This window comes from Sycon ciliatum, chromosome 8 (genome assembly GCF_964019385.1).
Source record: "Sycon ciliatum chromosome 8, ocSycCili1.1, whole genome shotgun sequence".
In the NCBI taxonomy this organism is placed as follows: domain Eukaryota; kingdom Metazoa; phylum Porifera; class Calcarea; order Leucosolenida; family Sycettidae; genus Sycon; species Sycon ciliatum.
In genome coordinates, this window is record NC_088650.1 from 17,756,739 (window position 1) to 17,783,935 (window position 27,197).

The window sequence follows — 27,197 nt, forward strand, 5'->3', positions numbered from 1 at the left end:
CAACGGGGTTGCTGTGTCATGTCACGATCTAGGTGTCCTGCATTTGCCATTCCGATGCTTGCTGGGCAGTGCACACCAGTGTGCGCTGCTCTGTCGCTAGACCGAAACACACGTGCTTTGCCAGGAGCATAGGCTTTCAAACACACTGCTGGATTGCAGGGGACTACCAAAACACAATTAGCCAGACAATACGATGGTCTGCATTTTTGCTGCTAGCCATGTAGCCGAGAGCACCAACAGCTGCTGCTGCTGTTTGTGCTGGGGCTAAATATAGTGCAGGAGGTGATACGGAGGATTTCTAGGGTACGCGCAAGGCACCACATCCTTTACTGCAGCCAAGTGCACTAACAGCTGCTACCGTTGGTGCTGCTGGGGCTGATGATATTGCCGGAGGGTACGCACAGGGGGCCACACTCTTTGCTGCAGTCAAGCGCCATCTCTACGCAGCGGCTTAAACCGAAATGGAGAGGATCCTTCAGCAAGCTGCTCAGTAACGTGGCCGTGCTGGCAGAACATTGCGCCAGCAGCATCAAGCATTCCACGGCACCAAGCAGCAGGTAGCAGTTGAGCTTCTGCTGCTTCTTACCGTGCTTGGATAAAGCCACGGCGCTGAGCAATGAAACTGCTTCGGCACGCCTCTCGCTCAACTTAAAATCAGAACAGAACTTAAGCCAGGCCGCCGGAGGATCATCGGTAAAGTCTGCAGAGGTGATGGCCCTGTGTGGGATTCTGCAGGAGGCGTGAAAACAGAGTGTCAGCAGAGCCTTGACTAGCTGCACGGGTTCACCGAAGCGAGGCCATGCCGAGTGCACTAAGACACGCATAATGGCCAGCGTCATGAAACGACAGTTTTCTCCGACGCCTTCCTGACAGCCCAAGTGCGACGGAAGAAAGCGGAGGATACGTTGGGAGTGGCGCACTACCTGCAGCCCCATGCCCGATACAACAGACAGAATATTCTCGAGGTAGATAGTACGAAGCTCCGAGCTGGTCTCGCCGGCCACGCAAGACAGAAGTTGGCTCAGGTAGTGGTCCAGCGCATTCCAGTTCATGCCTAGCATGCGCGGGCACCGCGGAGAGCCGACAATGATTCGTACCGGAGAGGATACGACTCTGGCGCAGGATCCATCTTCGCAGGAGCCCATAGCCCTGCATAGCGTGGCATGCAGTGGTAAGATAACGGCCAGAAGATCGCCGTTATGGCTGTATGTGTGTCGCTTGGTTGCATCGTACAACACCGACAGGCGGTTGTACCGCTTCAGTTCGGCATCACTTGCGCTGTTGACAAGACGAGTCAAAGCATCTGCGCCGCGTACTGACACCTCTAAACTAGCCTCGCCGTCGTCTACAAGTCTAAGCAATAGTGCCATGAGGACGTCTAGGTTCGTCTGTAACGTGATCGGCGAGGCAAGCACAGCATACCACAGCAAAACGTCGACTGATTGTGGATGGTCACGCCACGTTTCCGACGTCAGTTGCCGCTGGAGACCATCAAGAACACACTTACCCACACTAGATTCAAGTAGACCAGTGATGCCATCAGGAGTACATACTTTGCAGAGCAGGTTGGTTAGTTCGCGTGCCGTGTCCCTTGCCGCCTCTGTGGACCAGGGGACGTCATCGTCGAAGTAACTGAAGCACGCATACAGAAGTTTCGGTGCGCACCGCTGTAGCGGCTCACTCAGCACAGCAGTGGTTTCACAAGACAGGAGACGGCAGATTACGTTCTTGCAGATGGTCAGGAACCGGCCTGCATACTGCCTTGACCAGGAACAGGCCTGCTCGTCGGCTTGGCAACTAAGAGCGGACTCGGTACTCGGCAAAGCAAAGTGCCCGCATAGCATGTGGCAGAAATCACACGCTGCTTTTACACCTGCATTAAATGCTTCAGGTCCTGAGTGGTCTGGTGAAGTGCATATCTTGAAGGCTTCGCTCCAGCTCGTGAACTCATTCATCAGGCTATCTGTGTCTGCATCGACATTCGGACATCCACACGAGGACTTCTTCCACTGATACTCAAATTTCGTGGCTGCATCAAGCACTGTAAGCTCTCCTTCACCTCCTACACATGTACCAGCCATTGCTGAAGATGGCACCAAGGGTACTGAAAATGGTCAGAAATAAGAAGTCAGAGTCTTGCCGTAAGGCAAATGCAGTGGAAATACCGTGGCGGCAGTGGCTTTGCTTCTTATCCAGACGAGACTAAAGTGAACGAAGTCAGACACCATTTCCACTTCCACATGATGGAGACGATAAAATCCGTCGTGTGTCACACGTACAATACTACAGCCTGTACAGGAGCTAGGAGAGAGTGTTTGCTTTCAGGAGTTCGACTTCTCCTTTTTAATTTTTGAATCAAACACTTGAAACAGGAACGAAAAGCACAAACAGACCGAGTCATGACGCCATCTACAGTTGCCATGGTTTTAGTGCTGTGCATGACACACACTCACACATGCACAGTGCAAAATAATCATGAGTCATGTACGATTGTCGATTGATCATGCATGATGTCACAGTGCACCTGTTACGGCCATTCAAATCAAAACTCTTTCAAAATCTGTCGTGCCTAGTAGCCGGAGTCCACATCCCGAGTCTGAAATCAATCTATCTAAAAGTACATGAGCAGTCGCGAGTCCCAGTGATTGTTTACTGTAAACATGCCGCCGTGTTGACCAAGGACCAAGATGCCAGAAAGAAGAGTAGTCAGCCTTCATGATGGCAGCCAAATGCCTACTGTTGGTCTCGGAACTTGGAAGGTGAGTCTTTAAAAAAGACTGTTTTTCAAATGCATGGGGAAAGCACTGCACTACAGTAGTATGCGGCTCATGAGAGTTCTTTCGCGTGACCAGGTGACGACACGTCGAGAAGTGAATGCTACTACAGTACTGGAGAAATGCACGGAGTAAATCCCACTACAAACGCATACTAAGGGCATATTGATAGCTACTGTAGCGGACATTGACATCTGTTGAGAAGTCAAGCGGCCACGGGGCACTAGCCTTTCAGCCGCGAGCACTGCCGGTCCATATCTTAGGCTGTCGTCACACTACGGTACAAAGCGCTGCGTCTACATCCACGTCAGGAGTTTCTGGTCGGTTGTCATGATATCCATGTGAAAACGGGAGCAAAAACGGGAAACGTAGCCGTGGGGGGGGGGGGGATATATATATATACCCAATGCTGTAGACAGCAAGCTGTTTCGGCCATAAAGGCCTCATCAGTACAGCTACGAGCTAAATAGGCCGAGCTACCAGCCATGGTGCAAAGGAGGCACCACAGACATTAAGATAGCTCGTCGCTCTAGCGCCAGAGTGCTCAAACTACAAAAGTAGCGGGCATTGCGCGATGCAGCAGCACTAGAGCAGCCTACTGAGAGTGCTCAACAAGGCGAAAGCCGAGGAGCGTGATACCCAATGCTGTAGACAGCAAGCTGTTTCGGCCATAAAGGCCTCATCAGTACAGCTACGAGCAAAATAGGCCGAGCTACCAGCCATGGTGCAAAGGAGGCACCACAGACAATAAGATATATATGAATGGTTTGCTGAAGTAACTACTACAAGTGTAGTAAATATGATGATATCTTTGAAGTGCTACATTTACAGAAATACAATGTACATGTACATGCGCAACAGCACTCAATCTCCGCCGGACAGCTAGCTGTTTTGACCCTGTTAGTGTTAGGTCTCGGCAGCGTAGCTCAGTGTGACTTTTTTGTCTTTTCTCTTTACCCCCCTCCCCTTCTTCTTCCCCGGAAAGGGAGATGTAGTGTCAGGCGCGTAGCACCGCCGTTGGCGGTGGTCCGGCCAGGGGGGGGGGGGGGGGGGATGTCCCTCGCGGAATTTTTTTGAAATTAGGGTGCAAAATCCTGCATTCTGGACACTTTTGGCATTGTTTTGCTATGGTGGCCGTGGTCGGGCGAAAAAGTGGTCCGGCGAAAAAGTGGTGACCGGCCGGAGCGGCTGCTACGCCCCTGAGTGTGTAGTGTTTGTGACAGCAGTGTCTCTCCCCTGTACTGTATTTTGTGTGCACATTCTGGACTGTTGTCATGGTAGCAGCTATGAACAAAATGGTGAGTGTGATGTTCTGTGTGTTGTTTGCAGGCCGAGCCTAGCAAAGTTGGCAATGCTGTGTCGGTCGCCATACGCGAGGGGTATCGGCATATCGACTGTGCAGCCGTGTACGGCAATGAGGGCGAGGTCGGACAGGCGCTGATCGAGTCTATGCAGTCGGGTGTCGTGAAGCGTGAGGAAATGTTCATCGTCTCCAAGGTATAGTGCAATGAACTTGTGCATCTGTGTGTGCAGGGTGACAGTGTGTGTACATGTATGCTAGTGTGCCATGGTGTAGCATGATGCTGCATACTGTAAATATACAAAATTTCGGCGCTGCAAAATTTCGGCACTTCACGATTTTTGACATTTCGGCAGCGATTTCTTTTCGGCGTGGGGTAGAGGGCATGGTATAGTGCGACAGATGCTGTGAAAAATTTCATCGGCGTTTTAATTTAGGCGTTTTGGGTCGGTGCCGAATATAGCCGAAATTAAATAGCTGCCGAAAATTTGTATATTCACAGTAGTGTATATGTATGATGGTGTGCTCCCCATGTACCATGAACACTGTACCATGAACACTGTACCATGAACACTGTACCATGAACACTGTACCATGAACACTGTACCATGAACACTGTACCATGAACACTGTACCATGAACACTGTACCATGAACACTGTACCATGAACACTGTACCATGAACACTGTACCATGAACACTGTACCATGAACACTGTACCATGAACACTGTACCATGAACACTGTACCATGAACACTGTACCATGAACACTGTATATGTGCAGTGAAACCTGTCTAAGACAACCGCTCAAGGGACCTTCAAAACGTGGTCTCTGTTGCCAGGTGGTCTCCGTATCCAGGGTCATTTGAATGGAAATAGCATCCCTTGGTACTGGTTCCAGTGGTCTTCTGGAACAAGTGGTCACCTTATCCGAGTGGTCGCCTTGATAGGTTTTACTGTATGTTGGTGCGCTCCCCATGTACCATGTACCATGTACCATGTACCATGTACCATGATGCACATCGTACATGTACATTGGTTTGCGTATCCGGAACGCCTTCCGTAGCCCAGGTAGGCCGCACTAACTCGTGCCACCCACGTAATTTCCAGCACACCGACACATTGCTACAACGGACTAACACTAGTTTTACAAGAGGAAACTAAATTCTTAGTTATTATAATTTATAATGCTGAAGAAAGATCAGGAAGAGCAACTAAGTACTTTAAAAGGCTACAAAGAATGAGAATAACTGAAGGAAGCAAAAAAGACGCGTGCAGTGTACATAATCCCATCTCTAGCAATTGCTAATCAGTGCGCAGGGTCACCAGCAAGCGATCACACATAAATCTCTAAACAGCACCGATCAAGTCAAGTGATGTGTAGCTCTGTGGAACAAGCTTGCTCCGCAGCACATGGTGTGTGGCTGTCTCTCCGCTTTGCATCTGTATCTGTTTCAGCTATGGAATGCAGATCACCAGCATGCGAAAGTTAAGCCGGCACTGGAGCGGTCACTGAAGCTACTGAACGTAAGCATACACACTGCCCTCATACTCTGTCCAGTGCACTGATGATTGATTCTGAGAGACTCCCCAACAAGTAGCCATTTGCTTTTGGTTTTGGAAAACCTTCTACTAACTTACACCAGTCCTGTACAACCCTGCATACTGCAAGTCAACAAATTTTTGGGTGCATATTTATTCTCGGCTATTTTCGGCCTGATCATATTTAGCTGAAAATCTGTTGCAGCCGAAATTTGTTTTGCAAGGTTCAGTGTGACAGTGTATACAGGCAGCAGCAGTACACGCCGGAAATGTGTTCAGCCCTGGGACTGAGGCCGAAATTTGAATGAGCAGAAAATTTGTCGACTTACAGCACATGCACATGGTCATCTGTACAGTACAGCAGGCCATGATGTTCAGGGATGAATTTACTGTCAGGTTTTTGCATAGCAGTTTTTGCTATGCAAAATCTCAATTGTGGCGTAAGCTACAAAAAGGCATGGATAGCCTGTATGTGTATGTATGGCAGTTTTCTGCGTGTCACTGTGATTTTTGAGTAGCAGTAGATCGATTTGGCGTAGTAAACTGCGATGCGATACAGGATAAATTCATCCCTGATGTTGATAAGAGTATCATAAGACTAACATGTTAGAAAGCATTGACATGCATGCGTGTGCCTCTCTTGTCTGAGTCACTGCATACTTGCTGTGTAGTAGCTTGGAATTCTCATCTACTGTGGGCAAGCTTTTATTCACTGTGTGTGTGTCTGCACGTGTGTGTGTGTGTGTGTGTGTGTGCATGTTTGTGTGTTTCTCCATGGATCGTTCTCTCTTGCTGGACTATGTGAAGTTAGACTACATTGACTTGTATCTGATGCACTGGCCACTTGCTATGCACGTAAGTGCTGTACAGTCATGTACTAGTCCCAGGCAGTAGTTATGCTGATCACGGTCATGTGTGTGGAAGGTATTTTACACACAGGGTACGGTTCAGGGGCGTCAGAAGGTATTTTTGTGTGGTGCGGTCAGCTGTCTGAAGTACAATTTACTCGTGCGGGAGGGATGGCTGAGCCGAACATTTTGGAAATTTAGAGCCCAGATGACGGTGTATTTTATTTATTCACGGGGTACCTGGCGCAAAAAGTGGTACGTCAATGCCGTAGTTACCGTACCGTGTCCGACGCCCCTGCGGTTTAATATAATTAATTATTGAAAGCCAGACGGAACCTTTTGTCAGTGTCACGCTGGGTGCTGTGCAAGGCTGCAAGCACTGGGCTGTGCAGTGGTGCAGGGCGCTGTGCAGGCCTAGACCTACCAAAACTAATGGGCTGTGCACTAGTGCAGGACTCAGTACAAGCATGTAGAGTGGCTTTTTGCATTGCCTGCAACGTGTTAGAAGTATGCAATGCACTGTAGCCCATCCTGGGTAGGCTTTACCTTTGCTTTGCCAGATTCTTGATGTGTAAATATGAGAACTGCATGCAAGGATAGCGGCCAGCCTGGCAGGTCATGTTCAACCTGCTGATCAGCACATGCTGATAGGAATGTGGTTATGGGTGGTGGATGTTATATTTCTGTATTGCAATACTGCCAGTTGATTAAGATTTGGCGCTCACTCCATTTAGCACGCACTCCTTGCCTAACATGGACTCCTGACTGGCATGGCATGTGTATCGAGCTCAGCGCAGGCTACATGCACAGTCATGGTCAACGAAAACCGACCCGCGAGTCAAAAGTAGCGCCGCATTTCCATTTCAATGACATCATGCATGTTCCCGCGGGCCGCATGAGCCTTGGCGCTGTTTTCGGCACGTCGATCGGATTTCTTTGGCGACTGTACTTGACGAGTGTGTGTGCTCTTACGCACTGCGTGATTGTCGCCACTTGTGTTGTTTTCCTCTCTGGGATTGGCTAGCTGTGTTGTCAGTGTAAGTTATCACCAGTGCACAAGGTGTGAATATCTTACACCAGCCTGGTCTCTAGCGCTAACTTATAGCAGCTTGTTGTGGACTTGTCATCAGGCATGAGAATGATAAACATGGGTGTTCAGAAGCACCTCTCTTCTTTTCAGCATTCGAAGAGGTCCTCTTGGGTTGTTTGCTTGAAGAAAAAAAAGGTTCTTGTCTTTTTCTCGGACTGTGTAGTTTTGTGCTTTGTTGTCGCACTCGCTGACTGTATTACCGGTATGATCTGGTTACTTTGGTGGACAGTTAGTCATAACTCGTAACAATTCGTCCTCCCTTTTTTGTCTGATTCTCGTCATTATTATTTTTGTCCCAATAGTGGATATCCTATAATTATAGTACTTATTATCCCTATTTGGAACTGAAGGATGTCTGGAAGAGCCAACAATAGGTGGCAAATTGCCCTCACATGGATGAAGCATGCGTATAAAGCAGAGCATTCATGATCTCTGACATCATCTGGATAACTCCTACGCCCGTATTTCTCTACTGTTTGCTGTGGGGCAGGACGATCGATCTCTGAATTTCGACATACATTTCATGGAGACGTGGAAGGTAGGCTTATTCCTGTGTTCTGCTGATGGTAGATACTAGTACTGTCAAATTGCAGTGTTTGTCAGGTACTAGTGATGTGTTGCTGCAGCTGTGTGGTTTGACTATCTCCTGCCCTGTACGATGTACACTACTCAGCTGGATGGGAGTCCTGGCCCTGGCCACTGAGTTCTTTCATGTGCACCTTGTTTCTCCGTGATAAGGCATGCCTTTATACTGTGATAAGGCATGCCTTTATACTGTGATAAGGCATGCCTTTATACTGTGATAAGGCATGCCTTTATACTGTGATAAGGCATGCCTTTATACTGTGATAAGGCATGCCTTTATACTGTGATAAGGCATGCCTTTATACTGTGATAAGGCATGCCTTTATACTGTGATAAGGCATGCCTTTATACTGTGATAAGGCATGCCTTTATACTGTGATAAGGCATGCCTTTATACTGTGATAAGGCATGCCTTTATACTGTGATAAGGCATGCCTTTATACTGTGATAAGGCATGCCTTTATACTGTGATAAGGCATGCCTTTATACTGTGATAAGGCATGCCTTTATACTGTGATAAGGCATGCCTTTACTGTGTGTATGTTCACTTGATGTCTTTCAATCACAGCTATCCCGTACACTTCCCTGTGAACTGCATCCAACCACATTTTAGTTTCTCTGTGTCAGTTGCACTGAGCCGCAGTGTGTGTTCAGTTTACCCTAGCTCTGTATTATTATGAATAATTATTTATGATTGTGCTCTATATTCATTTTCTAGAACACGGATGCTCCACTGCAGCCAATTCATATTATGATCAGTCACCACCACCACCACACACTACACTTTGTGTAGTGTGTGGTGGTGGTGTGTAGTGTGTGGTGACTGATCATAATATGCTCTATATTCAGCTTCAAAATACTAGGCAAAAGGGACAAGGTGGCAGTGGTCTCCTGTAAAGAGCGCTAATAGTATGCTGTGTTCCTGATACAGAATACTTACATGCCACTGCATTGTAATTGTGCTGATGTTGTGGTAGTGGTGGTGTTGTTGTTGTTGTTGTGCTGATGTTGCTGTTGTGCTGGTCCTGCATCCTGCATCAGGCGATGGAGGAGTTGGTCGACTGTGGTCTGGCACGGCACATCGGCCTATCTAACTTCAACCAGGCGCAGATTTCCGAAGTGCTGTCCTCAGGCAGGATCCATCCGGCCGTTCTCCAGGTGAGCGTTGCAGAAGGCGACGAGTTTCCAATCTTGTTGGCGTATGTTGGTAATGCCTGAGGTGTGTGGATGGCTTGTTAAGTGGCTGAGCAACACCTTACAGAAACACTCACTTGCATAGAGATTCATACATGTACTACTGTGCAGGTAGAACATTTCGTCGGTCAATAATTTCGTCCAACTCCAAAGAAAGGGAGTTCGTCCGGCTGTAAATTTCGTCCATGGATCATAAGAGTGTATTGAGAAGCTGGACAAATCGACGTTAGTCCGGCATTTAATTTAGTCCAAAAGCTCCTTGGACGAAAAAGACGAAATTAAATTCCAGACGAATATTTCTGCTTATACAGCATGCATGGGATGATACATGTGACTATGCATGGCCGTCAATTTGAGAAGATAGGAGGACCCCTTGGTTTGTCTTTCCATTATGATGCACTGCCACGATGACGTACATGTACTGTTGACATGTCCAGAAGATTGTCGCCAAAGATCGCTGTACCCTTAGCTCCTCGTCGGTGTAACTTAGACATTGTAGAGGTTCAGTTGAACTAATGAGCGTTGGGGTCAAGTAGTGGCATACCCTGTATGGTTTGACAATGTTTGATGTGAGTCACTGTCCTGATGTATGACAACATTTGATGTGAGCCGCCTTGCTGAATGCTGATGTACCATTTGTTTGCATGTAGATAGAGAACCATCCGTACCTGACCCAGACTGAGCTGGTTGAGTTCTGCCTGAGCAACAACATCCAGGTCACAGCGTACTGCCCACTGGCACGGGCTGGATTTCCCAGGTATCACAATGTGTGTGTGTGTATGTGTGTGTGTGTGTGTGTGTGTGTGTGTGTGTTTGTCTGTGTGTATGCGTGTGTATGTGTTTGTGTGTGTGTGTGTGTGTGTGTGTGTGTGTGTGTGTGTGTGTGTGTGTGTGTGTGTGTGTATGCGTGTGTGTGTGTTGTGTGTGTGAGTTTGTGTGTGTGTGTGTGTATGCGTGTGTGTGTTGTGTGTGTGAGTTTGTGTGTGTGTGTGTGTATGCGTGTGAGTTTGTGTGTGTGTGTGTGTGTGTGCGTGCATGTGCACATGTGTGTCTATGTGTGTGTGCATGCGCGCATGCGTGCCCATATGTGCAGTTTGCAAGCCAGTGTGTGTTTACTTCACCGGTCAGGCTTAGCCCGCTTGAATTTAAAGCTGCAAGCTGTTGTGATTTTGATTCTCATTGCGGTCACTTCCACTAGGTTGACATGCAATCTTTGTACATGAAATCAAGGCAGTTGGTGGTGTACAGCAGATGGTCGCCTTGGACAGATCATTTTCGTGTGCAGCCGTGGGTTCATGTAGAAAGTACTAGAAACAGTTGTTGACAGTAGATGGTTGCCTACAAGTGAGGTCGCTTGCAGAAGATTTGACTGCATTTAATCCTGGAGGGCAGTTGTATAGTATCTTTCCAAACCTTTTTTTTCGAAAATGTATCGTCCTGGAAGAAGGCTTTGTGTGGAAATAGAAGCATAGCTCATCAGAACTTCATCTTTGCACGTATTTGATATGAAATATTTCTGTTTGAACAGGTTATGAGTCCGTTTCTTTTTGGGCTCTGATGTCGGCTGTTGTGGACATGTATTTACTGTATACATGTCAGTAAACTTGTGTGGAAACTTGTCTGTACACAATGGGGATTTTTGCATGATGATTGCACACAGTGCATGAAACTTAGAGTAGCGAAACACTACGAGTGATCCTTTGCTCACTGACATGTGTCATTACTCCATCCAAGTGATTGGATGTTGAGCACTTTTTCTGCACCTGCATACAGAGTCTTACTGAGTGTATATACTCTCTGCTTGTATGTACATCTGCCACTTGCTAGGCCTGACCGACCGGGTAACCTGCTGGAGCACCCCACAGTCTGTAGCATTGCTGCAGCTCACAATGCAACACCAACACAGGTATGTGACACCACACTGCTGCAATACAATCCTATACACTTACCGTACTCACTTGATTAGAAGCCCCTCTCGAATAAAAGCCTCCCTACAAGGACTGTTTGAGAAAATACAAGCCCCTCTCAAATAGAAGCCCGGACTACTATTCGCAAAGCATGGGGTGACCAGGTAGTGCCATGTATGAAGGTCAAGTCTGCAAAAAACATCTCGTGCATGTTCCTATTGGTACAAGTCCTGGTCGATGTAGTGTGTGCAAACTAACTCGGGGCCGAGTTGCTGTGAATATGAACGTTTTAGAGATTTGATTGGAATACCAGTATGGAATGAAACAATAAAAGCCCCTCTCGAATAGAAGCCCCTCTTGAATATAAGCCTCCTCGAAATTGGTATTGAAAAAATAGTAGCCCCCGGCTTCTAATCGAGTGAGTACATAATTATGCTGTGCACCAATTGAATGGTGCTTTGTGCAAACATCAGCAAAAGCTAATCTTTGTCCCTTCAATTCAGTGTAGACCGGCATTTTAGGATAGTCTTCGTTCTACTATATTCCCAACGGTTGTCTTCTGGCCCTGCCCCTTCCACCACCCACCCCACCCCCCCCCCCCCCTCCCCTGCCCTCCCCCAGGTGCTGGTACGGTTTCAGCTGGAGCGTGGTATCACTGTCATACCAAAGTCAGTCACGGCCGAGCGTATAAAGGAGAACATACAGGTGAGCTGCAAGTACCTACAATGTACACTACCAGTCATATAGCCCTGCACTGGGCTGAACTACGATACACGGGGCTGCACTGCACGGCATATCTCTCCCAGTCTTTTTCCAAGCGACCTTATACGTGCGTTTGGATTTTCGAATTTCTCCAAAAACGTGACCACGTGTACGGGGCAAGAACTGTGCCTGTGTGATGGCGCAACCGGCCGTTTTGGAACTTTCACCGTAGACGTAAACGGGAGTCAGGCTGTGATGTGTGGTGCAGGTAGGCCCACGCATCCACAAGACGTGTGACATTTCGCCACTCGGCTCTTCGTGTTTGCCTCGTGTCTGCCACCACAGGTGTTTGCTTTCTCCTTTTCTGACGAGGAAATGAAGTCACTGCATGCTATCAACCTGGACTGGCGAATCGTGCCGAACGAAGGGTAGGCTTACTGCTCTCCCCCCCCTCTTCACTGGTTTGTGTTTTCGTTGCCGGCGTTTTTCTGGTCGTTTCGGTAGGGGTAGGATTGGTTTAAAAACAGTATTAGTTGATGGTATCTCTAACGAGCGGATAGTTGTGTTAGCATGGTCAGTGATGTAGTATTGCGGTCGTCATTGTGTGCTTGACCAACATCTGCTGGTGCATGATCATCGGCCGTTATGAAGAAATGATAATAGAGAGGTTCCGGAGTACGATTTTTCGTGCCAAAATCCGTAGAGGCGCTACGGATTTTTATACGTCGTTTTCGAGCAGTGAAATGTTCCGGAGTACGGAACTGACGTGTTTGCCGCCATTGCCTAGGTTACGATTGCAGACACGTCACATTCCTGCGTTATGCCTTTTTATTTTGAAAAATTGTACCGAAATCAAAACTTCCCGCGGAAAATCGATGTTTCTCGTACCAAATTTGTACGCGAAAAATCTTTCTGCACCCGATGACGCAAAATCTCCATACGAAACATGGTTCGTATGAAAGCCAGTCCACACGGATTCTCCGTGCCGAAAAATCGTATGGAGCCATCCTGAAAAAATCCGTAGCGCCCATACGGATTTTGGCACGGAAAATCGTACCCCGGAACCTCTCTATTAATACTGTATCGCAATCAGGAGGACACGCTGTGTCGACACGTGTTTATCGATGCAGCGTGTCATTCTGATTGCGATTTTCAAATTGTTGTCTCCTCGCCGTTTGATAATACCAGTAACATCTTCATGGAATCGGACGTTAGTACAGGTGGAATTCTGATAATTCGAATATGGCTTAATTCGAACATACCGCTTAATTAGAAGTTTTTCCAGGACCGATTTCTATCAATACGATTCCCAAATAAAAAAAGACATGTCGGTTAATTAGAAGTCCCACAGATTCCACTTTAATACATAGAAAATGTGTGGGATTTGTGCTGATAATTCGAAGTTAGCAAAGTGTAATTCGAAGTTCACTGTACACTGTACTGGTCAGTTCAGTTTGCATGAGCAGGCTGTGCTGGTCAGTTCAGTATCCGTGAAATCTGTGTCTAAGGTCCATAGCGCAACTCTGCGTGACCATGAGAGTATTTTGACATACATATTGAGTTGTGGGTTCATGTTTGGATAATTAGAATGCCCGGATAATTAGAAGTTTTTTCCTGGCATTTTGAGATTCGAATTATCAGGATTTCACCTGTACTGTGCAAACATAACCGTATGTCTGTCGGGGCAGATCTTTCCTTACGCTGGAGTACCTGCGGCTGTTTTTTCTTGTCCGTGCAGTTGTCGTGAGCATCCACTGTTCCCGTTCTCCCTCTAGGCCCGTGTAGTCTGCTGCTTGAACTTCAGAATGTTTAGAAACCGTGTCCGGGCAAATGGCATGGGATGAACACCGAGCTGGACTCGCCGTCCTATTTGCCACCGACACCGAAAACGATAGGATACTAATTATTATTATAGTCTTCGCTAGCATATTGCTGCATTGCATCAGTGCTACTGCCGCTGCTGGAGCTGTTGCTGTTTCCCATTAAGTGTCTTGCTATTGAGATCACTGGATGTCAGTCTGTCATGAATTCTGTGCTAAACTGCTGGCGTGTTAGGCAAGCATGGTGAAAATGTACTGAAGAAAATATTTCCCCTTCTCCGCTATGTTGTTCACACGGCCCTGGAAGCTTCCTGACCTTACCGTACGGTCTGTGGCATTTTACGAAATTGATTGTAGCCAATGCTGTATTGAGTATGAAGTATTGGTTAGTTTTACACTAGGTGCTGCAACCGATTTCTTATTTATTCCAGATTTCTAATTCTTCTGCTGCTGCTGGTGTTTTTTTGTATGTTTTAGTTCCAAGTTTGTTGTCAGTGGCTTTTGTACTTATAGTCTTGCACGGCTATCAGTGCATCTGGTGTCCATGTGCAGAATACCTGTTATGCAGAGGATAGGGATGAGAATACCTGTCATGCAGAGGATAGGGATGCCGTGTAACCCATCACCAGTAGGGAAATTTTGTTTCTTGCTGTTTCCATGCACATACGTGTTCATGCGTGTGATTTCCCCTGGCCCATTTACAGTGCATGCTGATCAATGATATCCGGTCGTGCGAATCAATGTTGCGCCCTGCTCTGTGCTGCACCAGTTGACAGGTCTAGGGTTGCACCGTGCCCGGCGCATACTTGACTCACTCGATCGGATGTCATTGAGCAGTAGCACTGACTGCACATTCGTTGTTTTCCTCACCAGATAAAAATGGTCTGCATGTTTCACACTAGAGGGTGCCTATCGCTTACGAACATGTCATTTCGGAGCCTCTCCATGTGTGCAAACTGTGAAATTGGAGCAAATGCAGTGATAAATTCAGTCCTGAAATTGGTCACCGCTAAAGTTGGCGACAAACTTCGCACCTCGGCGGAATATAATTATTGTGGTGAGGTTTTAGCGCTGCACCGGAGGTGATAAAGTATCACAGCAATGTGATAAAGTTAGCACCAATTTCAGTGCTAAAATTCATAGTTAACCCTCATGCCACACAAGAGAGACGAGCCTGTGGGGTGTCGCAAGCGTTTATTCCAGCATGAATAATCATGAGCCTGTGATCGGTAATCAAGTATGACGTCCATGTACTCAGTATGAGGTCATGATTATAAATGATGTACACATATCACGCATCAGAGAGGCAAGGACAGCAGAAGCGACCCGCGGGGTCCTGCGCCGTCGGAACGGCTACGTGTACTACTAGGTTGCTATGGCAGCGGAACACTAAATCTTAGTACACATGAATAGTTCAATGGTGCCGATGTGCGTGCACTCTGCGGCGCCCATTGGCAGCACCCGTGCCTCCAATAAAGGTACCGAGTGGCTTGCGACACGCAGGCTCTAGTAGTGCTGTGGCATGCCTGCGGGCCTGCGAATGTACGTGCGATATGCCCCGCTGGACCAGCGGCCTGCAGCCATCAGGGCATACTCCGGTGCGCCTCGATCCGCCATGTGTGTGGCTCCCCCGGCGCGTAAGGAATGGCTGCTGATGCTTGGACCTAGCACTTTGTGTAGGACAGCATTGATGTCGTTCGGCGTGAGCTGGCGACCACCCTGAAACTTGAATAGGGGTTGCTTGTCATTGCTCCATTTGCTGGACCGAACGTAAGCCTGCAGGGCTCGGACGGGACATAGTGCGGGGTCGGCGTAGCGATGCAGCGCTACCTCCCCGCCTGTTGTTAATTGAGACGTCTTCGTCCTCTGGAGCTGCAGAGAGGCCTCCTGCTGGGCTAGCCGGAGGTGTTCGCGCCTCAGTGTCTTGAGGCCGCCGGGACCGTATGGTGACGGCGACGTGTACTCACTCACACGCAGCAGGCCGTGGAAGGCTGTCGTCAGAGCAGCCCATAGCATTAGTCTGTCTGCCGGGGAGTACAAGGTCCGATCCAAGAACTGGCGGAGAGCCTTCAACTGGTGGACGGTGATCGCTTGGCGCTGAGGGCGTGCTGACGGATGCCTGGGAAGTGACGCTCTCTCCCTCTCCAAGCCCTTGAGCAGGGCTGTGATGCGGTTAGAGGATGTAACCCCGACCGGGCCTCCCATGCGGAGGAGGTGGTATTTGATCGCGGCCAGGTAGACTCTCAGAGTGCTGGCGCTGACTGAGTGAGACATTGCGGCAGCGAACAGCAGGACGTCGTTCTGATCTGGGTGATGTGCGTCGCGGCGCATGCGACCCATGAACTCCAAGAATGCACGCCAGCCTGGGGCGTACGTGCGCTGTGTGCCAGTGGCTACTGAGTTGGCAATCAGGTGCTCTGCTCGCGCTGAGAGAGCGGCGGCTAGCGAGCCTAGGAGGACACAGGCACAAGCGCATGCAACACAAACGCACACACGCATACGACCGCACACGAGCATGTTCCCTAAACAGGCAGGGTGGCACGGCGGCCAAGCTGCGGTGTATGCGTGCTGCGCCGGGTCGCCGAACAGCGGCCCGCTTCCCGGAACGCACTGGCCCGGCGGCATGGCTGCGGATTGTAAGCAGGGGACCCGTGGGTTATGCTAGTGGAAGATCTCCCCCCTGACCTCGGCGGGGCGTTCCGGTACTGGTTTGGCCGAGGTTCGCCCCCATGCTGTGGGGCTAATGCAAATACGAAACGAGAGCCCCCTCCCCCAGCCCCGCGGGGTGGGAGCCTCTGCTATTGGCCTAACCCATAGGTACTTAGCCTTGCGGGTGGACGCATGGGGGTGGCACGTAAGCGTTGGCTTGCGTAGCCGTGGCTTGCGGCGGTAAACGATCCTCCGGCGGGAGGTGGACATCCGGCGGGATGTTATGCAAGCGGGGCTGGCGACCCTGGACAGACACACAGAACAACGGACAGCGGGCGGCGCAGCCTTGGTTCGGCAGAGCCGCAGCTTGCAGCGGCAGTGTCTGTAAGCAATTCTCCGGCGGGAGTTATATGTTCGGCGGGATGTAATCCGAGCGGGGCTAGCGACCCTGGATAGGCACACAGAACAATACTAAAAGACAGCGGGCGGCGAAGCGTTGGCTCGCGGAGCCGTTGCTTGCGGCGGTGGTGTCTGTAGGCGATCCTCCGGCGGGAGGTGGACATCCGGCGGGATGTTATGCGCGCGGCTTGCGAGCCTGGATATACACGCAGAGCACAAGACAGCGAGTAGGTCAGGCTCACGGAGCCGTGCCCCTAGTATACAGGCAAACCTACACCTGCTAGGTAGGCTTAACGCCCTCTACAATTTGCCTCGGTAGCATGGCAACACGGTGCATGGCCCATATTTTGTTTGTGCCATGCGGGCCACACGTATAGCGTACATATGGAGCGCCCCCGAGTACCGCGGTCGCCGGCTCGGGGCCTGCGGGGTGTCGGCCCCCCCCCCTTCCTCCCAAAAAGAAAAAGGGGGGGTTCTAAGGGGCCGGATAAGCCCATTAAGCACACAGAGTGGTAAGATAGACCAAGAAGGGTTCGCCCCGGCGAGGGCATGGATCATTGCCAGCGGAAATTGTAGGTGGGTTAGTAGAGTAGGGTAAACAAAACAACAAGAAAAGAGCAGAGATGCGAGATGCTGGGCTGGGGGGACTACGGACGTACGGCGAGCCCGCGCAGTGGTAGCTGGGATTGCTGGGAGCTTGAATTGGCGGCTGGGGCGCCTGGCCAGCTGCAGACGGATGCGACTATCTGTTGTCGGATTGGGCACTGGCGAGTGACGATGGGGCAGTCTCCGCGTCGGGAACCAGACGGCGGAAGCGCTGGAACTGGGCCCGGGAGAGTGCGTCTGCGATGCTGTTGTCGACGCCGGCGATGTGACGGACGAGCAGGCAGAAGTTGTGGCGAGCGGTGAGTTGCATGGTGCTGCGTATCAGTGCCATGACCCCGGCGTGTCGGCATGTGCCGGACTCCCAGGCGGTGCACACTGCTGAATTATCGCAGTGCAGGAGGATCTTCTTCTGTGCCCAGTGGGGGCCCCAGAGTTGGCAGGCGATGGCGATGGGCCACATCTCTCTCCACATTATGGACGTGTACGGTGGGGCCTGCTGCGCCGCTGACCATGTGCCCGCGAACCAACGACCCTGGTAAAAGCCGCCGAAACCGCTGCCAGACGCGTCGGTGAACAATTCCAGGTCCGGGGACTTTGACCATACGGGGTCGCGTAGGAGGGCCTTTCCGTTCCATAGTGGGAGGAAATCCTGCCACCATTTGATGTCGGCGAGAGCCTCGCTGGTGAGGCGGACGTCCGCGGCAGGGCTGGTGACTGAGGAACACAGGTCGATGAGGCGGCGAGTGAACGTACGACCGGCTGGCACGACCTTGGCGGCGAACGCCAGGTGGCCAACGAGGGACTGGAGTTCGTGTTTGGACGCTGATGGCCGGGTGGCCCAGGCTGCTAGGAGTTGCCGCAATGTACGGAGCTTATCGGCTGGGAGCCGCAGCTCCCCTGCCGCTGAATCAATGTCGATGCCAAGCACTGTGAGGCAGGTGGCGGGGCCAACAACTTTGTCCGGGCCGTCTGCTGTTGGGACACCCAGTTTTGCGAAGACCTGCAGAATAGTGGCTTTGTGGGTCGCGGCCGCAGAGGACGTGACAGACTCGGCTGCTGGAGACACTGATACGAAGTCATCCAAATAGTGCTCCAGTGCAGGGATACTGTAGTTATTACGGAGGATCCATTCTAGGGCGGTAGCCAGGCAGTTAAACAGACTGGGAGCGGAGCGTAGGCCAAATGGCAGGACAGTGTCGAAATAGTAGTTGCCCTTCCATAACATGCCGAGGAGCGGCCAGTCGTCAGGGTGCACGGGGCAGAGTCGGAAAGCGTGCTTCAGGTCCACCTTTGACAGGAGGGCTCCGGGGCCCGTCCTGCGCACGTGGTCTGCTATCGTGTCAATCGTAATTAGGGAGAAACGATAGGCCTGCTTGTCAATGAACGAATTGACGCTGTTCCCATCGGGGGCGGACAGGTGCATGATGAGCCGGTGGCCGCCCGACTTCTTGGGGACCACACCTACGCCAGAGGTGCGCAGATGGACGAATGGCGGCGCGTTGAAGGGGCCAGCGGTGTGGCCGCGACTGCATTCCGTGGCCAGGTACTGGTCGACGACCTCGGGGTGTGCTGCCGCTGAAGACAAGTTCGGGCTGCGTACGGACACATCACGGGGTCCGGTGAACCCAATACGACAGCCGGCACGTAAATTGCTAATTAGAGAATGAACAAATGCAGGATTAGGGTGCGCCAGCAATTCAGTGTGTAATGCATCAATATTGATAGGGGTGTTGGGGTGTAATGCAGCAATGTTCATAGGGGTGTTAGGGGGTGGGTGAATGCAAGAAAGTGGTGCCGGGGCTGATTGCTGTTCGTTCTTATTTCTTGGCTGGACAGGCTGACACGGCGTGCGAGCCTGAGCAGAAGAGGCAGGCGTGTCGAAAGCGACATGGGCCGCTGCAGGCGCCGTGATTGTAACGGCGGCAGATTTCGGTTGATTTAGTGCTTGCACTCTCTTTCGCCTGCTTGCCGCGAAAGGCCGAGGTGCACGCTCCGGCCAAGTGCCCCACCTTCTTGCAAATGCTGCAATTGGGAAGGGCCTGACCCGTGAAACACGTCGCGAAAAGCTCCGTGTCGAGCTCCGCCAGGGATCGGCTTGGGTCCTTTGACAGGGCCTGGCGTGCCCGCGTGTCGTAGTCCACGACTGCCGAGAAGCGGTACTTCCCGGCTGCCTGTACCATGCGTATTTGGTGCTGCATCAGTGCAGCGGCGCAGCGAGGTTGATCGCGGATGGCGATCAGGCTAAAAATAGACCATGCCTCGGTCCACGTGGCAAGGTTCTCAATTTTCCCTTTCGGTGCGCTTGTCACCGAAAGTGCCCCTTCCTCGTCTATGCGGAACCTCTTAGGGGCTGGCTCCCCGGTAGAAATAGATTTGGGCGGGAGCAGTATTGCCAGATCTATATACTCGACTCGTCTGATCCGATCCACTGTCTCCAACGAGACGTGCGAAATGCAGGAGGGGTAACCCATGTTCGTATGGTGCATTAATTGATCAGCACACATACCGCCTTCTTGGTGCTCCGTGACGTTCTCCGGTGCGTTGCCACTGAGGGCTGCTGCCACGCTGGCTGCCACGATCTGCTGGATAGACTCCATTTGTGAATCCGAGAAAGCCATGGTGGGTGTAAAGACTATCGCGGAGAGCGGAAGCTTAGAAGAAGACAATTTCAAATTAAAACAATTTCTGCGGCGGGCAGGCACAACAAACAACTGGTGAATGTCTTTACTTGTTCCTGCCTTGCGAGGGTGGCCTTGGGTGAGCTTGCACCCAAGGCTGATAGGTGGCTTATACGTCATGCCGTACGCGCGTCGCGGTTGCAAATGCTTGCGTGGGGCCCCACGCGGGAGCCCGGCAGTGCGTACGACTTTAGCGGAGCTCGTATGAGACTTAGCCGGTTTTGGCGTGTCCGCGGACGGCATCTCCATGCGGGAGATGCGGCTCTGTGACATGTAGGTTAACTACGCGTATACGGTTTGCGCAACGCAAACCAACATTTATTAATAAGAATTAATAATTATTCGATACAAATTGAATTTTTTTCAATTTGTATCGAAAAATTTAGCGCTGGATTTAGCGCTGATTTCAGCGCCAAAGTCAGCGCTGAATTAAGAATTTTTTAAGTCAGAAATTTAAGCATTGAACTTTGTCCTTCTGTTATCACCTGAGGTGCATAGTTCATTGTGCCCTGAAGCACCTTGCAACGCAAACACACGCATCGGCACCAAAATACATGTTCATAACATTTCGGAGTTTTAGCGCAAAGATATGTGCTGGAGACAGCACTGGAAGAGCTAGGGCAACAATGTACCGATATATCGAAGACGAGGCGAGTGCCAATGTGTGGCCTACGAGACAAGATAAAGAAGACAGAATGAATGCCAAACGTAAATAAAAAACGGAGGAAACACCATTATTGGAGACCGAATATAAATCAGAGTAATAAAGTATGATATAGAATATTTGAAAAAAGACCCTGTTGTGGACAAGGGTGTCAAAAAACAACAACACGAAAGTAGTGACTGCCAGGCAACATGACATAGCATGCTGTGTGGTTTCTACGTCAACTTCAGCTCCATTTGAACAGGGTTGATATAAACCAGACTCAGAAAGGAAATAAACAAAAAAGCACAATGATTCGAATAGAGGTGACACACACACACACACACACACACACACCGATTCGATTTGGCTCCGTAGACACCTATGGGAACCTTCCAAACAGGTGGAAGTGGACTGGAAAAAAGAGAGATAAAAGAGCGGGACTAAAAAACAGGCGCGCGTGCTCACTCTGCTCACGAGAGACACCAGCGCGGGAAACTGACAGAGTGAACACGGAAAATATAACTGGGAACAGAGAATATCTACATGACATGCAGGTAAGACGGTGGACAAGATGAGAGTGAGACGAATCATAGTAGCTACGACTGATGGCTATTACTCGGGATACAATATGCTCCTCATGTCACAAGAACAGCGATCATGGTCGGCCCAGTACACCAATGCCGATCTCATCTACATTTGCAGCAAGTGCCTAGAGTGAGGAATCTTTGGGGCTGAAGCCAGAGTCCTCGCTGTCTCGATCAGTAAGGTTAGGCGAAGGTGTGTCCTCAGAAGAAATCTTGATTGGTATTGTCGGCTGCAATAGAACAAAGTCAACAATATCACAGCTGAGTCAGACGGAGAGAGAGAGAGAGAGAGAGAGAGAGAGAGAGAGAGAGAGAGAGAGAGAGAGAGAGAGAGAGAGAGAGAGAGAGAGAGAGAGAGAGAGAGGGAGAGAGAGAGGGAGAGAGAGAGAGAGAGAGAGAGAGAGAGCGAGAGAGAGAGAGCGAGAGGGAGAGGGAGAGGGAGAGGGAGAGAGAGAGAGAGAGAGAGAGAGAGAGAGAGAGAGAGAGAGAGAGAGAGAGAGAGAGAGAGAGAGAGAGAGAGAGAGAGAGAGAGAGAGAGAGAGAGAGAGAGAGAAGAAGAAGAAGACAGAAAGAGAGAAAGAAAGAGAGGGAACAGGTACAAAAAAAAGGATAGGTGAACAGGTAAACAGACTGCCTGGGCTTTCTATGTGTTCAGGTTGATAAATGCTTGACAGTACACATCTCACACGTTAGCACTTCATGCAGTTGGAAATTAATTGCACCTCTGTGCTTTTCACATGCCAGAAGCATACGCATTATGCAGGCACACAGCAGTGGCGGCAGTATGCACATGCTCAGCTAGCTGCAGACCAGTCACTGCTGGCAGCACATGACATATACCAAGAGTGGCACACAAACAGCCACGCAAACAGTCATACAAATACATGTACTCTTGCAAATAGCCATGCAAACAGCACGCCTTACCTCTATTTCCGAATCGATAGACGGCACACGCGTGCGCCGCATCAACTCCATGTACTGGTCCTGCAACACCCGGTGCTTCTTGGCGAGGCTTGCCATGCGCTGCTCAAGCTGTGTAACACACCCCAGAGCACAGTGCACATGACGATTGTGTATGGCTGGCACGCCAGACCTCTCCAGGAGTAGTGGGCACCTGCATGCACATCCTACTGAAGTACTCCTACTCAGGGACCGTCAGGGGTTACCGATTGTTTTTACAAAACGAAAAGTTTTAATATTTTTCAGCCCCTACCCACCCACCCACCTTTTGTGCAGGTAAAACGAATTCCAATAAAATATTGACGTCAATTTTCGACACCCAAAAGTAACTGGGCATTCTCCATCTGCATTCAATAATTATTTTCAAAACGAAACTCATTCAAACCCACCCACCCCCAAACGAAATCTTTTCGTTTTGAAAATATTACAAGTATTGGTAACCTTGGACGGCCCCTTAGTGAAAATGCAAGTGTAGTGAAACTTCACTACACTGCCGAGTAGGGCTAGAATAACCAAGCCAGCCATTATTAGATCACACTTACAAGGAGGACACACTTCAGGGTCCTCAACATTAACATTTCGAAAGGTACGAGTATACTTTCAAGCTTTCCCACTCAATATAAGCGGTACGTGACTAGGATGGCATACACAGGGTCATCACCTCAATATTTTTCGGAACTTGATACAGTGCGGGCAGCTGAAATCCGACTCCTGATTTCCGTGCTCGAGCGCAGCACCGACTCTAGCGGTCTCTATCCCGTAGTGCTACATGCGCGTGCTGGGTCTTGGCAATGTGAGCGCACCGCTCCAGGGGTCGGATTTCAGTTGTCAGCACAGTACATGTAAGAAGACTATTGGCTCAATGCAGCTGCAGCGTACACAAAGGCTTGGCTCCATGCAGCTACAGCGTACACAAAGGGTTGGCTCCATGCAGCTGCAGCGTACACAAAGGGTGGCTTGCCTAAGTTACTGACAACCACTCTATCCAGTTGCTAGCCACTGAGCAAGAAACAACAGACTTTTTGTGTAGAGCGGTTGTCAGTTGACAAGCCACCCATTGTTAGATACATGTTCTACATTATACAGTCAGACATCGCTTAAAGGGGAAGTCCGGTGAAAAATTTAAATTTCAGGGTCGGTAGAGTTACGGGCGCTGAGTCGAATGGTGTTGGTCCCACGTGTCTCCGACAAAGCGTTCTCGAGATATTTCCGTTTGAAAAACTGAGTTTCGGGGGCTGCGCCATGACGTCATGCGGCCGCGCCACACCCTCTGCAACGTCATAGCGTGCAGCTGGTCAAAAGGAGTGCGTGAAAGCAATAGTGTCAGTGCTATTTCAAATGATTTGGCGACTGATAGTTTGGTGCAAGCGACCCCGAAGACCTGTAACTCCTTGTGAGAGTGAGGATGCAGCCATGGCTGACCTTCATGAGTTCGGTCTGGGGCTGAGAACCTCGGTATTCAGCTGAAGAAATGGCCACGCGGGCCGGTCAAGAGTGAGCGCTACTGAGTTTCCGACTGATGAAGAAGCAGCAGCTATTGCAGACGAGGCTGATCAGATCGTTGGAGAGCAGGGTCGCCAAAATGGAGAAGAGTGATGCGAGTGCTCTAAATATTGTTCCATACCGATTAGATTCGCTTAGACTCCAGTAGCCTGCCACATGGTGATGTTTTGGTGCGAACTTGGAATATTTCGGACTACTCAATTGGAGAACAGTGCAGGCTCTTTGAACCACGGGCACGACTCTTCGCTCGCAACGCTATGGAATCTGAAAGTTCTAGGTCCGGGAGCTGTTCGCTGTTTTGTCACTTGTCACGGTTGTGCACTCATCGCTGTAACATAAAAATAATGAGGCGGGTGCGGAAAACTAAAATTTTCTTTCTCAAAGCACAACCACCGGCACCGGCAAGGAGAAACGCACGTTCTCTGACTACATGACTGTACAATACGACTGATACGAGTGTAGTACATGACAAGTCCGTGTGTTGACTAGTTTTCTGAGTCTTGTGTCAGTTGTGACTCGAGTCTTGTACATACTACCCCAGCACGGCAGTGCGGGAGTAGTTCCGTCTGTGATGAGTTTGTTGACTGCACTACAGCTAGATAACACACTGCACGCACTACATGCACGCAGCGCAGAGCGCGTAGAGGCTGACGGAAAAGTCCAACTCGGAAACGGCTATAATACGGTATAACCTCCAGGTTTACCGAGCTGAAAATCACAGGGTACGTAGTGTTTGTAACGCTGAATCGAATGGTCTTGGTCCGAAGAAGCTGCGACAAACGGTTCCCCAATCGAACGCGCTCCGAATATGGCCATTTTTGTACACAACTAGATGGTGTGGCTACCTGGCTGTGACGTCATCACCTGGATCTGGGTGATGCGCGCTCAAATTCACACATGTTCGATTGGGCGTATCTGACGAACCATAAACCGCAGCCTCCTCGGACAAAGACCATTCGACTCAGCGACCCGAACTCTACGGACTGTGAAATTTAAATTTTTCACCGGACTTCCCTTTTAACCGGTCCTCTTTAACCCGGATCCCTCGCCATTGGGAAAAAGTAGCTGATTACAGATTTACAGCATACGAAATGCATCCAACATAACCGGTGTTCGATTATCCGGTTCCTTCGCCTATCCGGATATTTTTGTGGAAACCGGATTTGTGCAGTTTAAAAAGTGAGGTCTGACTGTACACAGTACTATCTCAACCATAGAAACAGTTGTACATGAGAAATGAGAGTGGTCTAGGCTACACCTGTGCACCTAGGCTACACCTGTGCACCTAGGCTACACCTGTGCACCCCCATTCTTCAGCAGCAGACAGTAGCGTAGTCCGCCGGCGCGGCCAGTCCTTACCTCATCCATGTCCAGTCTTATCTCGATCTTGCTCTTGATCAACCCTTCAGATTCCTCCTGCAGCCGCACATTCTTCTCTCGCAGCGAACGGTTGGTGGTCTGTAGCTGATCCACTGTCACCTACACACAGAGAGAAACGAGAGAGACGAGAGACACTCTGGTCAGGTAAACATATTCATGAGTCTCATTGCCACCCAACACCAGGCACATCCGTGCGCAGAGCAAAGAACATAGCGCTCTCGACAAATCATCTCATCTACTGTACGTACAAGAACAATGATAGCAAATCAAGCAATGCCATGTCACGACAAACTTAGCACTAACCACGCCTAAGAAAGAAAGTACACTCAACTGGACCAAAGCCAAATACACACTATCCCCCTTCGCACGCACCCACACACAGAGGACAGTGGGATCTATTTGGCTGTAACATGAAGCATGAAGCAAGCAAGCAAGCAAGCAAGCAAACATCAGGCAGCTAACCGCTACCAAGTCTCATTACACACGGGTGTCAAGTGAAAAACTCTACCTGCAGCCTCTCGATCTGCTGCTGCTCAAACGTCTCCGTGAGCACCTTGACGTCATACTCCTTGGCATACTTGGCCATCTTACGCGGCGAGATCTGGACAGAGCAGCAAAGGAACAAGGATGCAACAAGGATACAGCAAGGATGCAGACAATGTACACGTATTGCCACCAATCAGTGAACGATCACACAGAAAACAGAAAACAGAAAACAGGCTACGCTCAAACAAGTACAGTAAAACCCGTCAAGGAGACCACTCCAAGGAGACCACTCCAAGGACACCACTCCAAGGAGACCACTCCAAGGACACCACTCCAAGGAGACCACTCCAAGGAGACCACTCCAAGGAGACCACTCCAAGGAGACCACTCCAAGGAGACCACTCCAAGGAGACCACTCCAAGGAGACCACTCCAAGGAGACCACTCCAAGGAGACCACTCCAAGGAGACCACTCCAAGGAGACCACTCCAAGGAGACCACTCCAAGGAGACCACTCCAAGGAGACCACTCCAAGGAGACCACTCCAAGGAGACCACTCCAAGGAGACCACTCCAAGGAGACCACTCCAAGGAGACCACTCTAAGGAGACCACTCTGATAAGGCAAATCCCAGGTCTACGAGCACGTTTGAAACAAGATTGTACACAGTTGAGTGACTGCAGCATCATTCTTGCGCACACACGCACACACACGCGCGCGCGCGCGCGCAAACACATGCACACCATACCTTGATACTAGCTGATGTCTCTAGGACAGTGCTGACTTGGTCAGGATTCAGGTAGTTCTTAGGTAAGTGACGGAAGTAGTCCAGAATGCCATCAAACTCAAGCTGCTGAAGGTTACGCCGATTCAGCTACAGAGCAAGCAAGTAAACAGACATATACACCAGTGGTTTACTGGACGTTGAGTTGTCCACCCCCAATCATAAATTAATTAATAGGAAGTGTTGAATCGCGTTGAATCGTGGATGGAATTCTAAAATCTATAAAGGGCACACCTGGTCATTATAACCGACTCATAAGCCATACCTTCAAGAGTGCGATGGCCATCTGGAATATCGTCTCCAAACCCTGCGAAAGACAAGGTCAAGAAGATAGATAACACACAACCAAAGGACATGGCTCAGATATTACTACAGTTTCTAAAAAGAAAAGAGGGAAACAAAGCAGATATATTGCAAAATGCAAAACAACTCGCAGCATTCAAAGACACTTCAAAGAACAGCAACATGCTTGCGTAGAGCATAACACACACATATGCAGCCACAGACATATGCAGCCACAGACATACGCAGCCACAGACATACACAGCCACAGACATATGCAGCGACAAACATATGCAGCCACAGACACATGCAGACACAGACATAATTATGCAGACACAGACATATGCAGCCACAGACACCCACACACACACACAGCACACACCACACTTGCACACCTACACACATGTAAACAAAAACAAAACAAAAACACCCACCCACGAACCACATATACGATTACGTTAGTCACATAAACTTTAAAAAG

The 27,197-nt window shown here is 49.8% G+C and overlaps 5 protein-coding genes across 6 annotated transcripts in view; 1 reads left to right on the top strand and 4 right to left on the bottom strand.

The window, feature by feature from the left end:
• Positions 1-2,373, bottom strand: part of LOC135823948 (uncharacterized) — a 3,106-nt gene extending 733 nt beyond the window's left edge. Inside the window, exon 1 of the mRNA XM_065336826.1 lies at positions 1-2,373. This exon is cut by the window's left edge and continues 733 nt beyond it. Within this exon, the coding sequence (XP_065192898.1) occupies positions 345-2,081 (1,737 nt within the window). The 5' untranslated portion in view covers positions 2,082-2,373 and the 3' untranslated portion in view covers positions 1-344.
• A 183-nt stretch (positions 2,374-2,556) lies between these two features.
• On the top strand, positions 2,557-14,302 carry LOC135823951 (aldo-keto reductase family 1 member A1-like). Of its 2 annotated transcripts, XM_065336829.1 has the most exons (11): positions 2,557-2,759; positions 4,104-4,271; positions 5,532-5,600; positions 6,423-6,470; positions 8,044-8,091; positions 9,180-9,296; positions 9,983-10,089; positions 11,160-11,238; positions 11,861-11,944; positions 12,287-12,369; positions 13,680-14,302. In XM_065336829.1, the coding sequence occupies exons 1-11, from the start codon at positions 2,688-2,690 to the stop codon at positions 13,714-13,716; spliced, it is 912 nt and encodes a 303-aa protein (XP_065192901.1). In that variant the 5' UTR covers positions 2,557-2,687; the 3' UTR covers positions 13,717-14,302. The 2 variants fall into 2 exon arrangements, with proteins under 2 accessions (XP_065192901.1, XP_065192902.1); XM_065336830.1 differs by lacking the exon at positions 12,287-12,369.
• A 965-nt stretch (positions 14,303-15,267) lies between these two features.
• On the bottom strand, positions 15,268-16,492 carry LOC135823602 (uncharacterized). The gene is made up of 2 exons (XM_065336448.1): positions 16,447-16,492; positions 15,268-16,211 (listed from the first exon to the last, which is right to left on the bottom strand). The coding sequence occupies exons 1-2, from the start codon at positions 16,490-16,492 to the stop codon at positions 15,268-15,270; spliced, it is 990 nt and encodes a 329-aa protein (XP_065192520.1).
• An 852-nt stretch (positions 16,493-17,344) lies between these two features.
• LOC135823197 (uncharacterized) lies at positions 17,345-19,873 on the bottom strand. Its single transcript, XM_065336040.1, has one exon. It carries the CDS (start codon positions 19,169-19,171, stop codon positions 17,552-17,554), a length of 1,620 nt encoding a protein of 539 aa, XP_065192112.1. The 5' UTR covers positions 19,172-19,873; the 3' UTR covers positions 17,345-17,551.
• Positions 19,874-20,632: 759 nt separating this feature from the next.
• LOC135823953 (rab GTPase-activating protein tbc-11-like) overlaps positions 20,633-27,197 on the bottom strand; it is a gene marked incomplete in the record, with an annotated part of 15,971 nt that continues 9,406 nt past the window's right edge. The window contains 6 exon segments of the mRNA XM_065336831.1: positions 20,633-21,553; positions 22,248-22,355; positions 25,146-25,265; positions 25,675-25,767; positions 26,399-26,524; positions 26,700-26,741. Coding sequence (XP_065192903.1) covers positions 21,449-21,553; positions 22,248-22,355; positions 25,146-25,265; positions 25,675-25,767; positions 26,399-26,524; positions 26,700-26,741 — 594 coding nt within the window.

Excerpts from the sequence above, each read along its gene's own strand:
- LOC135823951 (XM_065336829.1), top strand. The coding sequence starts at position 2,688 with ATGCCAGAAAGAAGAGTAGTCAGCCTTCATGATGGCAGCCAAATGCCT. Across the intron at positions 4,272-5,531 it reads AAATGTTCATCGTCTCCAAG|CTATGGAATGCAGATCACCA; the intron begins GTATAGTGCAAT and ends TATCTGTTTCAG. Across the intron at positions 12,370-13,679 it reads CGAATCGTGCCGAACGAAGG|TTGTCGTGAGCATCCACTGT; the intron begins GTAGGCTTACTG and ends TTGTCCGTGCAG.
- LOC135823602 (XM_065336448.1), bottom strand. The coding sequence starts at position 16,492 with ATGGGGGCGAACCTCGGCCAAACCAGTACCGGAACGCCCCGCCGAG. Across the intron at positions 16,212-16,446 it reads TACCGGAACGCCCCGCCGAG|GCTCGCTAGCCGCCGCTCTC; the intron begins GTCAGGGGGGAG and ends GTGTCCTCCTAG.
- LOC135823197 (XM_065336040.1), bottom strand. The coding sequence starts at position 19,171 with ATGAACATTGCTGCATTACACCCCAACACCCCTATCAATATTGATGCA.